The sequence below is a fragment of the Pristiophorus japonicus genome, chromosome X (genome assembly GCF_044704955.1).
Source record: "Pristiophorus japonicus isolate sPriJap1 chromosome X, sPriJap1.hap1, whole genome shotgun sequence".
NCBI lineage: Eukaryota > Metazoa > Chordata > Chondrichthyes > Pristiophoridae > Pristiophorus > Pristiophorus japonicus.
In genome coordinates this window covers 39,081,430-39,097,830 of record NC_092010.1, presented here as the reverse complement: position 1 = coordinate 39,097,830, position 16,401 = coordinate 39,081,430, and the positions used below count along the sequence as shown (strand labels likewise).

Here is a 16,401-nt window from a genome sequence, read left to right as displayed (position 1 = left end):
TCAGGAGAGATGCAGACGTTAGAGAGTGATTTCTGCCCCCACCACCCCCTCCTTTCCAGTCCGACACCAGACCTTTCAAAGCTTGGCAGGAATGAGGAACTCTAGGGAGAGTATGGCTCCAAACCTGCATGCCACTACTCTGGTGCCATGCCTGCAACCGATGCATATGTCTGTGTTACAAGAGGCCAAGAACTACTGAGATGATATCTAGATATGTTCTGACATTTTCTGTCTGCAGTTTTATAGAACCTGGCTGGGAAGTCTGGAACAAGGGGTCACAGTCTCAGGATACGGGGGAGGAAATTTAGGAGCGAGATGAGGAGAAATGTTTTCACTCCGAGGGTGGTGAACCTGTGGAATTCTCTACCACCGAAGGCTGTGGAAGCCAAGTCACTGAATATATTTAAGAGGGAGATAGATAGATTTATAAACACAAAAGGCACCAGGGGGTATGGGGAGAAAGCAGGAATACGGTGTTGAGATAGAGGATCAGCCATGATCATATTGAATGGTGGTGCAGGCTCGAAGGGCCGAATGGCCTACTCCTGCTCCTATTTTCTATGTTTCTATGAGCCTGCACATTGGTACCAGGTGGCACTAGCTTGGCAATTTCCCCCCACATTGTGTTTTTGTGTTTGGCTGGGCCTCTAGGGAAGAATTGAGCCCAGGGAGGATGAGTGGCCCGAGGCTGCTGTTGGTAGCAGCCAGATCTGGAATGCAGTTGCCCGTCAGAGTACCGCCTATCGTCCTGGGAGATCTATGGGCAATAAATATGAGGAAATACTTCAGTCATTTACTAAAAATAGTAAATGAATCATGGTTTGCATGTGCTATGCTAACCCTGCATCTGTTGACACTGTAATTAAAAGTGGTTATTATCCTGAACATGCCTGGCTGACTGCACTGCGAAGAACTGTAGAACGACTGACTTCCCCCATCTGCTGACACATGCTGGGGTACAGGTCTGTGGATGCCACAGGCCTTTTACCCAAGTGGGCCATTCCTCATTTGAATTCATGCTGCAGCAGCAGGGGATTCAACCGAGTTGCATGTTGTCGTTGCAGCGATCAGTCGCTCTCTGGGTTCCCGTGAAGAATGGGGTCTTGGGTGAGGTATTGATAGGCTGCCAGTTACCACCTACAGTAGATGGGTGAAGAGAAGCAAAGACAATTGTGGGGGGGAAAATTCTCAAGTCAATGATCTTTATTAACCTGGTCCAAAAGAGTCTGGTCAAACTCCAACCTGTTGCGCTACGAAGTGATGGGGCTTCGGTTCAAGATCTTGGCATAATGGGCAAATAGCTTCCAGCTGCTCACAAACAGCAGAAGGGGCAACGTTGGCAGAGGTGGCCGTTTGCCCACCTGCCCATGTTCTTACAGGAGGGATGGTGGATGACAAGAAGGGAACCAAAGATCGGAGGGGTAAGTGAAGTCGCATGGGCGATTGGTGCATGCAATGTTAAAATGGAGCAAAACATGTCCTTTATTCTATTTCTAGGGATAAGGCTATAACAAATTATTCACTGGCCACCATCCACTACCAAAATCTGCTGGACCAAATCAACAACCAGTACAGCCGCTTTATGCAGGAGAAGAAGTTTGTATGTCAGCACAATTTCAAGAGATACAGGCAAAACATGCAGGTACTGTACAGCCTAAATTCTGCAACGGCTTCTATTTACTGTGTAATTCAAACTGGCTGCTGTCTCATTGCTTGTCGTCTGGAACAGAGTAATACTGAGAATTAGTTTTGAGCTACAGTGCTGGGAAAGAAGCTGTGAATTTTTAGCTTCTGCAGGTAGATTTTCTTCCATTCCTGTGTGGTGTTTCTTTTTCTCCAATTTATTCACCATTTTCCCTCTCCCTCTTCTCCTGAAGGTGTTGATTTCCACTGTGGTGTACTTCCACTCACCTTTGTTGTCCTCATATACATTTGCTCTATGCTCACATCCAAGAATGGTTACTCAGGCAGTGCATATTGATGGGCTATTTGACCAGGGAGGAGCAGGGGGGGGGAGGTTGCAGGGAGAGCACATCACAGCTGAGACTGAACGTCCCCCAGCCCAAAACCCATGCAGTCTTCCAGCTGTGGCCGCTGGATGGTAACCAAGAGCAGGAGCATTGTTGATTTGTTTCTCTCCCTTCCTATTCCTAGACCAATTGTCGTGCCCTAATTGTCACCAGGGCAGCAGTCAGCTAACTCCACATACAACAGGAATCAAACCTGGCATTGTCTGGTCTGTATGGCTGTTCCAACTGGGGTATCTGGGGAGGTGAAACTCTTCTTTCACCGACATGTTTGGGTCAACTTGTCCCACACTCTGTGTTATTTTTGTATTTTTATTTGTTTTGTTTGGCCGACTCCTCCAGCCAAGTGAATGGAATGCTAGGCCTTTGCCTGCAGCCCTGTCGCTGGTTAAGGGAAGGCGCCAGAGATGGCCCAGATATGATTCTCCCCGTTGATAAGAACATAAGAAATAGGAGTAGGCCACGCGGCCTCTCGAACCTGCTGCACCATTCGATGAGATCATGGCTGAACTTCTCCCTCAACTCCGCTTTCCCACCCGATTCTCATATCCCTTTATTCCCCTAGGGCCGGATTTTCGAGAGGTTTGTGACCGGGTTTTCGCCGCGATTTGACCCTCTGCGGCGAAAGCTCGGGCGGGATCCTCGGGTACCTATTTGCGGCGGCGCTTCCACGTACCGCCGGGGAGAGGTGCGCTGACGTGCAACAACTCGGATTGTGTTTGCGTCCGAGTTTCGATGCTCTCCCGACCCGTACTTCGCGCCCAGAATAGCGACAGGTCAAACCTGTCGGTGCAGCCCTGCCAGCAGCGGTACGTTAGAAAACTTGCAAAAAAAGGCAAGTTAAAGTTTTTTTTTGCCGCAATTAGATAGTTAAGCGTCTTGTAAATGTTTTTTGGAATTCACCCCCCCCCACCCTGCCCCAAGGCCTCTCTCGCAGTGCTCCCGGCCCCGGACTAAAGTTGCCAAAACTCGGGTTTTGCGTCGCAAATGCTTGTGCAGCGCCCCCGTTACCGATGATGTAAAGGCCAAACGTTCAGCCTGAAAACGGTAAGTTTCATGTATCGCTACCATTTTCGCCGAAAATCCCCGAAAGCTGAAAATCCGGCCCCTAGAGTCCAAAAATCTATCGATCTCAGCCTTGAATATACTCAAAGACTCAGCGTCCACAGCTCTGTGGGGCAGAGAATTCCAAAGATTCACAACCCTCTGAGTGAAGAAATTCCTCTTCACCTCGGTCTTAAATGGCCGACCCCTTATTCTGAGACTGTGCCCCTTCGTTCTAGACACTCCAGCCCAGGAGAAACAGCCTCTTCGCATCTAATTGGTTCCCTCACTCTCACTGGAGTCCCAACTCTACACCTCCACACAATTCTGCACTCTTCAGCAAGATGTACATTATTGATGGCATCCTTTAAGGTATCGCGTGGTCTTGCAAATAGTTTTCTTGCATCTGCAAAGATGAGTATACATGTCTGTAAGGGCGGAATGAAAAGATCGCTGTGTTCATTACGTTTGTTGCTTCTGATTATACAACCACTCGAAGTGCCATAGAGCCCATCTGATTGCTCAATGTCTAACATGTAACTACACTGTACAGATCAGCAAGGTTGCAGGTTTGATTTCTGGTCTGTGTTGTTAGCTGATCTCTGCTGTTATTGATTTAGGGGTGCTACAACCTGCCTCTGTTTTGTTAGGGGTGCTCTAATCGGCTGCAGTGCTCCTGGGCAATGGATTGGATAATTCAGCCAGGATTAGTGCTTTCGAATGCTACATTCCTGGCCCTTGTTGGAGGTCCAGCAAGAACCAGGTTGGGCTCAGCTCTGATATCAAATAGCCTGCCAATACTTGTCTACACTTGACTATGAAGAGTGGGCCACTTAAACATTGTACCAGACATGGAACTACACCCCAGGAGGGAAGGGGTGAAAATGGGAGGAGAGAATTAAGTGCAGCTACAGTAGTGGGTCCTGAGCTAACTTGCCAGTCTTTGTTAGCAGTTGGATGCTGGAAACTCCAGAAAACTTGCACAGTTTTGTTTTAAACTTACATCCTCAGCCTTATTTTCTTGCTATGCACCAATTCTGATCCCAGGCCTCTGGCAGTGTTGCTCTGATCAGCCACCAGAAGATGCACTAGAGGAGTCTCGGTTAACTTTCTCTTCCTAACATGCTGCAGAATGGAGCTCCATCTACCTCAATAATATGCATCAATGCCACCTCGAAGAGAGTCCCCCAGAGACTGGATGGTGCGGTGGGTTAGATACTGATCTTTATCTTCTGGGTTCAAACCCAGCCCAGACTGATGGGGTGAAAGTCTCCTCTGTCAACTGGCTATAATGGTTCTACATGAAACATTTGGCAGTTTTAACCCAGTTCCTAGTGGGCATGGGTAGTGGGTTTGCAGCACAAAATTACCTCAAATGTTCCACCAGACTCTGAGGCTACAGGATGGCTAATGTGGGGAATGGTAAATGTTGTATTGGTGCATTAAAGAGCACTTTTTAAAAAGTTGGGGCTGTGGCACATTGCATGGTGGAGTAGAGGGAGTTCTGCTGTACATGATCTTGGATTGCTTGAAGTTGACACGTGAAAGCATTCATTCCCCGGCACTAGTATCCTTCTGGTTGATGAGCAAAAAAAGTACACGCACAGAGACACAGTTAAAGAAACCACTTTTGTTTTTCTCGTAGCCATTCTTGTGACCTCTAAGCTGCTATTTTGGGAAACGCAGCAGCCAATTTGCACACAAGCAACTCCCACACACAGTAATGTGATAATGACCAGATAGTCTGTTTTTGTTATGTTGATTGAGAGGTGCATGATGAGATCGCAATTAAAGAAAAGTTGGAGTGACCAGTAACAACACTCGTAACAGAATCCGACAATATGATGGTCGTGGATCTGGTTGTGAGAACCAAACAGTACAGAATGAACTAAATGTTTAAAGAAAAAAATCAAATTGTCTGATCTGTGTCCTGGGTAAAACACACTTCTTTGGGGAAACGGAGCATTTTCGATCAATTTCATTGCTGTTGAAACAGGAAGTGACATCGACAGAAATGGGAAGTGAGTATTGTGAATTTTGAAACATTTTTGATTAAGAACAAAAGAAACGTCATGGATTTTAATGTGGGTTATTTTGTTTAAACTGTCGTTTTTTTTCTCGACCTCTGAATTCCCCAACCCCCATATAACCATGTGGGGGCAGTAATCCAAGCGAAGCCAAACCTGCCCTCGCATGACAGCCCCACACAAGTATGTTTCAGCAGGGGTGACTGTATAGCGATCAGAAACGGCACACATGATGGAGAGCACCGGAGACCCTCCTGGTCACACTGCCTCACTACCACACAGGATGGCACATCTACCCACAGAGACCTGCTCTTAAAGGGGAAGAATTTTGTACTGATGATTAACAGGAGATCTGTATACGTGCGTGTGTGTGTGTGTGAAGATGGCCAAGCCAGGAGTAATCCATGCTAGCTGGTTATTGCTATGTATTCGGCAGGTCCTCACTTGATGGGATACCTCCTAGATTGTGGCTTTCTGGGTTTTGCTTGACTCCACTGTGACTGATGCCATCACCGTGGCTTCAGGTTGCATGGAAGCTGGCCTATGGGAGATACAAAAGACTGCTCGGAATATGATGCACTCACATGATTCCCCCCACCAGCCCACTGCAGCTCAGGTCAGGAACTAAACATTAGTGCCACTCCGCCCTGCGTATGTGATTTATAATGTGTGAGACGACCTTAGTGTGGACTGTTAAAAAGCAGTAATGTGTCGAGATGATGTTGGGGACTGAGAGCAAGCTTGAGTAGCCCATCATTATCACGCCCTTAGATATGCTATATTTGTGAAATGTATTGCAGACTGTTGTGTATGTTGGTGAATCTTTGTGGGAAAGGAAAGGATGTTTGCATTCTAATTTCAGCAATGCAAGTGTCTTCTTGGAAGCAAGCATTCTAATGTGATTTAATCACATAACCTCATCTGAGCTGCTATTATACCCTGTAGTTTGCATGAAGTATAGGCTGTGTTAGAAAGGCCATGCTTGTGTAATTGAATATTGAAATGGCATGTCCAGGGACTCGTGATTTAAAAAAAAAATACATTAAACATGTATCTGCCATCCCTTGCTTTCTACACTGTATTCATCATCATGTCATAGGCAGTCCCTCGAACGAGGATGACTTGTTTCCAAGAGTTCACAGGTGTTTCGATGAAGGACCCGATGTTCCAATACTGAACTCCAATTGAGGGGGTGGAAGATGCCTGTGCGTGGATTTTTTTAACGTGTGGTGACCATTGCACACCAGCCACCACACGGGCTTGACAGAGCTAGGTCTTTATCCAGTGGCAAGGGTTGAACCAGGACGATTGGAGACCAGCTCTGCTGCACGGACCTAGTGCGCACACATATCGCAGTGTGGGCTGGCCCGTGCTGCCCCTGGGCCCTCGGCTCTCCTGTGCCCCGTACCCTCATCTGTCGCACCTTCGCCACGATCTCTTGCCGCTCATCCGCCCCGACCTTCCCACTCCTCTGTGCCTGGGTCCTGCCGATGTTCCTGTCCACACTCCAAAACGGCGACCAGGGTTTTGATGACATCACCCAGTCGCCTATCTGAAAATTGGCAGACACTTGGAGCAGCTCGCGCTGGAGTGGTACGCTGCTCCATCTCTTTTATAGCCCGACCTGCGGAGCTATTCTCTCGCAGGTAATGCTCTCCTTGGGAGCTAATGGTCGAGGGGATCCCCTTGTTCGCCGGCTGCACCCTGCCACAGAGGGGGAAGAGGAGATGGATTAATTTCACAGCATGATTTCCACTCCTGGACGCATATAAACCTATAAACAATGACGGAAAGGCAAAGAGCACCCAGCCCATCTGTATTCTGCGAGTATCGGTAATGGTGACCATGATTGTCGTAAAAACTCATCTGGTTCACTAATGTCCTTTTAAGGAAGGAAATCTGCCGTCCTTACCTGGTCTGGCCAAATGTGACTCCAGACCCACAGCACTGTGGTTGACTTTTAACTGCCCTCTGTGGTTCAAGAAGGCGGCTCACCACCACCTTCTCCAGGTCAATGAGGGATGGGCAATAAATGCCGGCCTTGGCAGCAACATCCACATACCAGGAACCAAATGTTTTTTAAAAAATTCTTCCATGACCTTGTGCAAAATCTGCTCTGATGGATTGCTTTGCATCAGGAAATGGAGCAGGAGGCTGGTTTGCCAATTTTATAATTTGTCTTTGTACACGGGTAGTCCCTTCAAACAAAGACTTATTGTAAATGAGCTTACAACCACATTTCCGCACCATCACCAAGACCACCTATTACCACCTCAGGAACATCGCTCAACTCAGCCCTTGCCTCAGCTCATCCGCTGCTGAAACCCTCATTCAAATATTTGTTACCTCTAGACTTGACTATTCCAACACACTCCTCGCTGGCCTCCCACGTTCCCCCAAACTCGGCTGCCCCGTGTCCTAACTCGCACCGTCCCGCTCACCCATCACCCCCTGTGCTCGCCGACCTACATTGGTTAAGAACATAAGAAATAGGAACAGGAGTAGGCCACACGGCCCCTCGAGCCTGCTCCCCCATTCAATAAGGTCATGGCTGATCTGATCATAGACTCAGCTCCACTTCCCTGCCCGCTTTCCATAACCTCTTATACCCTATCATTTAAGAAACTGTCTATTTCTGTCTTAAATATATTCAATGTCCCAGCTTCCACAGCTCTCTGAGGCAGCGAATTCCACGGATTTACAACCCTCAGAAGAAATTTCTCCTCATCTCAGTTTTAAATGGGCGGCCCCTTATTCTAAGATCACGCCCTATAGTTCTAGTCTCCCCTATCAGTGGAAACATCCTCTCTGCATCCACCTTGTCGAGCCCCCTCATAATCTTATACATTTCGATAAGATCACCTCTCATTCTTCTGAATTCCAATGAGCACAGGCCCAACCTACTCAACCTTTCCTCATAAGTCAACCTCCTCATCCCCGGAATCAACTGAGTGAACCTTCTCTGAACAGCCTCCAAAGCAAGTATATCCTTCCTCAATTACGGAGACCAAAACTGCATGCAGTATCCCAGGTGTTGCCTCACCAATACCCTGTATAACTGTAGCAAGATTTCCCTGCTTTTATACTCCATCCCCTTTGCAATAAAGGCCAAGATACCATTGGCCTTCCTGATCATTTGCTGTACCTGCATACTATCCTTTTGTGTTTCATGCACAAGTACCCCCAGGTCCCGCTGTACTGCGGCACTTTGCAATCTTTCTCCATTTAAATAATAACTTGCTCGTTGATATTTTCTGCCAAAGTGCATGACCTCACACTTTCCGACATTATATTCCATCTGCCAAATTTTTGCCCACTCACTTAGCCTGTCTATGTCCTTTTGCAGGTTTTTTATGTCCTCCTCACACATTGCTTTTCCTCCCATCTTTGTATCATCAGCAAACTTGGCTACGTTACACTCAGTCCCTTCTTCCAAGTCGTTAATACAGATTGTAAATAGTTGGGGTCCCAGCACTGATCCCTGCGGCACCCCACTAATTATTGGTTGCTTACCAGAGAATGAACCATTTATCCCGACTCTCTGTTCTGTTAGTTAGCCAATCCTCTATCCATGCTAATATATTACCCCCAACCCTGTGAACTTTTATCTTGTGCAGTAACCTTTTATGTGGCACCTTGTCAAATGCCTTCTGGAAATCCAAATACACCACATCCACTGGTTCCTCGTTATCCACCCTGTTCGTTACATCCTCAAAGCAACACCTTGATTTTAAAATTCTTCCCCTTGTTTTCAAATCCCTCTGTGACCATGACCCTGCCCCTCCCTATCTCTGTAACCTCCTACACCCCTCCCTATCTCTGTAACCGCCTCCGGCCCCTACACCCCTCCCTTAATTCTGGCCTCTTCTACCTCTTTTCTCCTTTAATACGCTCATTAAAACCTACCTCTGACCAAGTTTTTTGTCACCTTCCCTAATATCTCCTAATGGGACTCTGTTAAATTTAGTTTGATAATGCTCCTGTGAAGCGCCTCGGGACATTTTACCACGTTAACGGTGCTGTATAAATGTGAGTTGTATTTGTTTGTGCTTCCTGCGCTGTATTTTGCCACCTATTTTAATTACTGTTACTGGTTCACCTCTCTAACAAAGACTACACTGAAATACCACATGTCTGGCATTGTTGGCTACATGAGAAGGAAAATAAAAGATCTGATTTAGATTTGCAAGTTACTTTCAAACTGGCTGTTGGTAGTTCCAGTTTGGACAGATTGCTGGTGTTTTCAGCTCTGACCGCAGTGGTTGTCGAAGCCACAGTTGTAAGGTCACAGAGAACGCATCTCTGGGTCACCGTCTAAGTGAATGAAGCGCAAAAGAGAACTATTTTTTTTCTGAAAGCCTCACTTCAGTACTTGAGCATGTAATCAGAGCTGGTATTCCAAGTGCAGTATTGAGGGAGTGTTGCATTGTTCCAAGTTACTGCCTTTTGAATGAAGTGTTAAATTGAGACCCCCATCAGGTGCATGCTAAGGATCCCGTGGCACTATTTGAAGAACAGGGACTTGTCCCAGCCATCATTTCTCTTTCAGTCAAAGGCCATCAAAAACATATTAGTTGCTAATCGCTGTTTGAATCTTGCTGTGCGCAAAATGACTGCGGCGTTTGCCTACATAAGTCACTGCATTTCAAAGTAACTGCATGAGCACTCTGTTAAAGAGATTATGTGTAACGAAGCTTTCTTTCTCAAGGATCCAGCTGCATTTTCAAAGCCTGAATATCTTTGTGCCTACTGTTTCCAAACAATTAACCCTTTCGAGTAAATTCTTTGTAATATCTTATACATTTAAGTTAGTGAAAAATAAATGAACTGCTTTACTTTGAAATGATGTTCTGGAATTATATATCTCTTGTCTTCTGTGGAATAAATGAGGAGCTAGACCTGCTGGCCTGGAGCCTGACTTGATGGGAGGGCATTGTGTTTGATTTAAGATGGGCTGTCTCTTCTAATCCTTTCTCTTTTCCCCCCCGCCCCCCCCCCCCCCCCCAACCAAACTGTGTTGGGAATTATAGGCATGAATTCATATCCTACCGATCTGTGGCACAGTATGCGACATCCATACTCTCTCATCCACCGTCTAATCTTAAATATAAAATGCATCAAAAACTGCATGGCCCACATTGTAAATCCAGTCTGTCTCAACACTCTAGTGGTGGTCACAGCTTCAGGAGCCACATATAAAGTTTATACCCCTGTACAATGTTCCCTGTCATTTTTTTTCGGTGCATGGGCCCTTTAACTGGCTGCGCGGTCCGTCCCATTTTTGGTGCATATGCGGTTATTTACACTCTAGCAGATCTTGCTGTTCTCATTTTGGATTTAAGTATGAGGCAGCAGCGCAAAGAACAGCTCTTTTCATAGCTTCGAGCCTGTGCAATTCAAACCGGACAAAGCAGCGAGTAAGCTGTATGAACGCAAGGATTGGGCTGCCAGTGCTTTATTTGGTGGGGAAATGCGGCTGCAGTTTGGAATTCCCGTCATACTCTCCTGACCATTCCGATAGGTAGGAAAGTGCTGCTATGATCGATCCTATATTTGAGGCTAAATTCCAAATTGTTTATTGCGAGAAAGAAATAAGACATTGAAGCAAATCAGATAAACTAGCAATACCATAACGTGACTCATCAATCATTTTCTGAAATCAAGATTTTCTAAATTCCTCGTCCTTTAATTGGATCTTGGATTAAAGAACATGGGTGCTTCAGTATCCTGGAGTTCCACATTCCTGTAGTAACTCTGGTTTGGCTAAATGAGCTAAATATATAGCGCAAAGCTGCAGGAATTATACCAGGTCCAGGCGACTTCTGATGTCCAAGAACGGCAGGTCTATCGCAATAGGCAAGTGCCTTTGAGGCAAGCCCAAACTCTCTCTCAACAGCCCTGGAAACAACATCAATTATTTTTATAACTCCCGCTGGTTGGAAAGTGTAAAGCTCTCCTCTCCATCTCCAACCACCAACCCCCACAAAACATTATCCATCAACAAGTCATCAAATGTTACAGACCAGAGAGAATTCCTGTGCCTTTTCACTTTGGCCCTCATGCTAAAAGGGACAAAAGGAAACTTAACAGAAACAGCAGCCATGGCTTCTATTTAAAAAAAATAATTCAACTAAAATCCAATGTTGTGGCCTAGCTACAATTTAAATGAAAGGATATAGAAATATTATTAACATGTTAATGGCCTGACCAGTTGTTGTGATCTGGAACGCGCTGCCTGAAAGGGCGGTGGAAGCAGATTGAACAGTAACTTTCAAACGGGGAATTGGGTAAATATTGGAAGGGAAAAATTTGCAGGGCAATAGGGAAGGAGCGGGGGAGTAGGGCTAATGTAATAGCTCTTGCAAAGAGCCAGCACAGGCACGATGGGCCAAATGGCCTCCTGTGCTGTATAATTCTATGATGACGACGCGAAACGTCCAATCCTCACAGTAGAACTTCTCCCTGTATTGCAGGTAGTACGTTAATGCTTTGGCTTCTCTTTCATTAGGCTTGTTATGGAGAGGACCCTGTCCTATTGGCAAAGGTTGTCGCTGCTTACCTGAAGCAGGAGAAGAAGATACTAAACGATGTTGTAGAGGATCAGCAGGTAGGAGGAACGCAAATCAGGATCGAAAGTCAAGGGTTTATTTATTTATTGATTCACTGATCTTTTCTTACGATAATTCTTCAGAAACCCAGACTGACAGACCTATCTGGAGCTCTCCAGTTTACTGATCATTCACGATGTGAGGCTGTTCAGTGGTGATATGGGGCCGATAATCTAGTCCCTGTGCAAAGGCACCAGGGCTGTTTTTTCTTGGTGCCTTTGGTGCAGTGCCTTGAGGCCAGCTCATTTAAATCGATTTCCTTTGCTCCTGGTTAACAGCGCATACAATGCTGGGTGCATCCAGTAGCCAAGGGTAGGTTATCCGGTGCCAGCAGTTCTTCAAGAGCTGCTGTTTGCCGTGAAATTGTCCTGCTCTAGAAGCGGGGAAGGAATGGCTGCAGCAAGCGCAAATGCTAGAGCAACTCCACTTCATGAGGCATCTCTGGAAGTGATGCTGGAAGAGGTTTTGTGAAGAAGGACGGGCCATTTTGGAGGGGAGGGCCACTTTCCAGTGATGAACAGTCTGGATGGAGGTGACTGAAAGAGTGAATGCTGTCTCACTTGGGAGAAGGTGAAGAAATGATTTGCTGGTCTTGGGACGGTTACCAAGGTAAGTCCTGCTCACCTGTTGCTTCATTTTAAAATGTCGCCATGCAAGGCGCCTTAGCGGCACTGCAATTTGTTTGGACCAGCATCACAAGGAGAATAAACAGCACTCTAGCAACTGTTTAATGCACTTTCCAAATGTACAAGCATGCTTCTATTTTACCAGGGAATTGGGTATTGCTGCCATTGCAGTTTGTTTGCCCTGCTGCAAGAACAAACACCAAGCAAACTGCCAACATGTAATATACCTGCACGCTGCATGTTCACAGACTCGCATATGTTTTGTTGCTGAGTGCACACGCCTGATTTCTCTTTCCAACCCATGTCCCATTTCTATCTGCTTGCAACAGAAGCCTGTACATAACGAGCAGTAATGTAAGGGAAGCCGGGGAGGGGAGGGAGGGTGTGCTGGATTACCGAAACCAAGACCCTTGCCTCTTGGTGAGGAGAGGGCCCCGGAGATTCGGGGTGTGGAAGCAATAGAGGGGATTGGGGACTTTCAGCCCTGTTTATGTGCAAGGCTCGTTGAGTCCTAAAAATAAATGTTGAGAGCATATCCCCATAATGGAGTCATAATGCTGAACAGCGCTCCATAGCTCATGTGCCCATTTCAAATGGGTCCTGCATGGAACGCTTGGCTTCCCTGTTAGTGCCTCTCGAGGTAGACTCTATGGGCCCAAGTTTCCACATGATTTGCGCCTGATTTTTAGGAGCAACTGGTGGACAACGGACTATCCTAGAAATCGCAATTCTCCACATTTTTTTTCTGCAGTTCTAGTCAGGTAGAACAGTTCTACTTTGGAACAGAATTTTTTCTTCACAAGGGGGCGTGTCTGGCCACTGACGCCTGATTTGAAAGTTTCCACAGTGAAAACGTACTCCAAACTAACTTAGAATGGAAGCAAATGAAGATTTTTGTAGAACTGAAAAAACCTGTTCTACACATTAAAAAATCAGGCGCAGGTTACAAATTAGGCGTCCGGAACGAGGGGGGGAGTCATTAAATTCTACAATAAATCCTTATTTTATTTATACTTCTACAAATATTAGACAAATAAATCTAACCTGAATAAACATTTATAAGCAAAGAAAAGATTAAATAAACCATCTTCCTACCTGTGTGAAAGTGCTTCAGCCAGCCACACAAGTTCGTTCGTTCGTTCCTGCGGCGGGGGGGAGGGGGAGGAGGAGGAAGACGTTCCAGACGGCGGGGGGGAAGGAGACAGTGAGAAGGGAAGCCTCAGTGCTGATGTGCTGATGGCAATGTGCTTTTATTAAAAAATGTTCAAAAATTAAACAGCTACAAAGAACTACAAAAATGGCCGAGTGCCAATGTTTCCTTCACACTGAGCGTGCGCGAACGCTCCAACGCGCAGCGTTGCCGGCAGGAAAAAAACTAATTTAAATAGTACCCGCCCCCTCCCACTTACAAAACCGGCGCGAGTGTAGGCTCCGCCCCCCTGGGCGCCGCGCCAGGCAGACAAGGAGCTGCAGGGCGCTCCACAATCGCGAGTTTTTTTTCCGGCGCCGTTATAGGCGCGAAAAACGGGCACCAAGCTCGTGTGAAAACTTGGGCCCTATATTTTTATACTGGTTACCAATACCTGCTTGGTTTGTTTACACTGATTTACATTGCTGCATTCCTAAAGTGATAATGTAACATTAATCAGGGCCAGAGTGCTCTCCTGGACTAGTTTTGATCGCCCAAGGGGGTTGGAGAGGAATTTCCCAGATTATCTTGTGTTTATCTGCTTTTTCGTCTCCGGAGATCACGTGGCTCTGGGTGAGGTGGGGGAATGTTGTGATGCACAAGGCAATAGGTCTTTTCCTGTTCGTCATTATCCGTCTGGTTATAACTTGCTCTGATTCATAAAGTTGCTATTTGAGACTGTTTCCCTAAGCAGTCTATACAGGTGTTTTCAGTATCCCTCTGGCCATCTACCTCCACTTGGAGGTTCTGGAGAAGGAATGCAAGACAGATGCATCTGCACCTTGGGCCATCTAGTAAGACGTCCTGTTCTGCCGCCACTCCTGTATGCAGCCCAAGGCAATCATTGCTGGATATAGTTCCAAAAAAAACCTGCATGCAGACAGCATTATTCCCCAAGGAGGCCATGACAGAACCTCAGCCAGACTTAGAAACATTTCCAGGACAGGGACTACTCATTCAATGGCTTTCAAGGTCACTGCTGGCGTGCATTTTTTATGCTCCTGGGTTCTTCAGATCAGGAAGTATCTCAACCTGCCGCACGCAGTGGCATTGTGCAGGTCATAGACATGTTTGCCCGGCCCATCGAAAATGAGCAGAATCACAAGAGCCTTCCACTTTTACCATCTGGCTGCATTTCTCCAAAGCACAGCATTATTGATGACTTGCATGTCACCATAAAGGTCTCTCTCCCCAGTATCACTGCTTTCAGGAACAAAAAAGGGTTTCACTTCATGAATTTGCAGCTGGTCTTGCATGTTGATGCCCATTACCCGGGGAAAACAGACCACCATCATCATTGCCCACAGCCTTGCATCAGGACCCAGCATTGCAGCAACAGTTCTTCACCACCACCTTGGTCCTCACCGGCACTTTAAATTTCACACCTGTTTACAGTAATAGGCTAAATTTTATTTACCCTATAGCGTGCGGTACAGGTGTGTTCCCGCGCATACAAGCATACACTGTAGCATTACGCACTAGGATGTCTTACCATGTAGGCTGAATCTCAACATGCCAGATTTTTCCAACAAGCATTTTTGTGATGCCACGCCACTGGCCTCGCTGGCCTGCAGAGATTTCTATAAACCAGCACCACGCATTTTAAATTTAGTCTCTCTTTGCCTGGGAGAATTCTGCATTGATCGTTTTGCAAAGATTTTTTGGCTGCCTTTTTTGCATAGTCATTCCTCTTTGTGTGCTGCACTTGTATCTAAAGTATCAATAGCTGCAGCACTGCAAATGTCACCCAGCAAGCTTAGGTGGATGGGATTCTGGTGTAAACTCTGGACAAGGGAGTGCCACTTTGTGATGGAACATCACATGTACGTGCAAAGGCATCTCTGGCGCTATGAGTGCACATGCTGCTGCCCCAGGACCTTTTGTATCCAGACCGCTCCAATCCGATCTGGACATGTCAGAGGAGACTTTCTTAGCCTGTCTACCTTGTGAAGTGGAGGTGGTAATCAGAGTTGTGTAATCTGCTGCATGATGACCTGCACACGACATCTGGGACAGGGACCGTTTCCCATGGCAGTGAAGGTTACCGCAGCATGCACCCTTTGTGCTGTCTGATGCTTCCGAGCCACCTCAGGTGTAACGTCTTGTCAGGTGAGCCAGTCTGCAGTGGAGTAGTGGATGGAGCGAAGTGACAACTGCTATGTTTGTAAGAGCAACACCTTCATCACTTCTGGAAAAGAGGCATAAGCTGGACAGGGCACACAGCTTTCACCAGGTGATGAGGTTCCCTCCATTGCAGAGTCACGCATGGTACCCATGTGGGATCAGGCCTCTTCATGTCAACCCCACGGCCTTAGTTGAAAAGAAAGGGTTGCACTAAATGAATGTTCAGGTAATATCTAGGAAGCAGCCTTTACTGTGTGGCATTCCACGGTGGTTTTATTTGACAAACGCTTAGTTTATGGTTTTTACGGATACCAGAGCAATCCTCTCCGTCCATGGCTGCTGATTCCCATGGGAAAGAGGAACCGCTTGGCCTGAACGCCTTGGCGTCTGTTTACTGTACCTTGGAAAATGTGCCGTGCAGCTTGGGTGCAATGAAAAAGTGAGGAGCGCTCTGATACCAGTGTGCTGCTTCCTCATTTACAGCCAAATACAAAGTTTCTGGGTGACTGCACTTGCTTGGTTGGCAACCATCCTCCATGCAGTTGTCACCCGTGCTTTGGCTGGAGGGTAGCCTTCTGTGCCAAACAGGGCCACCCTGTTTTGTGGACCTGCACCAAGTTATCTACTTTTCTGCCACCAACACCGTTTTCTCCTTTCACGATGAACTTACTGCATTGCTAGATTTTGTACCTTCCAGCCAAGCCATATGCCAAACTGTCTGGGCAAGCTTCCCGTGCTAGTGATCTCAAAATTTGG

At 46.6% G+C, this 16,401-nt stretch overlaps 1 protein-coding gene across 2 annotated transcripts in view; it reads left to right on the top strand.

Annotated features, from left to right (window-relative positions):
• LOC139241016 (signal transducer and activator of transcription 1-like) overlaps positions 1-16,401 on the top strand; it is a 121,643-nt gene that overhangs the window by 13,693 nt on the left and 91,549 nt on the right. For both annotated transcript variants that reach the window (XM_070869713.1, XM_070869710.1), the window contains exons 3-4: positions 1,498-1,642; positions 11,607-11,705. In XM_070869713.1, coding sequence (XP_070725814.1) covers positions 1,498-1,642; positions 11,607-11,705 — 244 coding nt within the window. The remainder of the gene's footprint in view (positions 1-1,497; positions 1,643-11,606; positions 11,706-16,401) is intronic.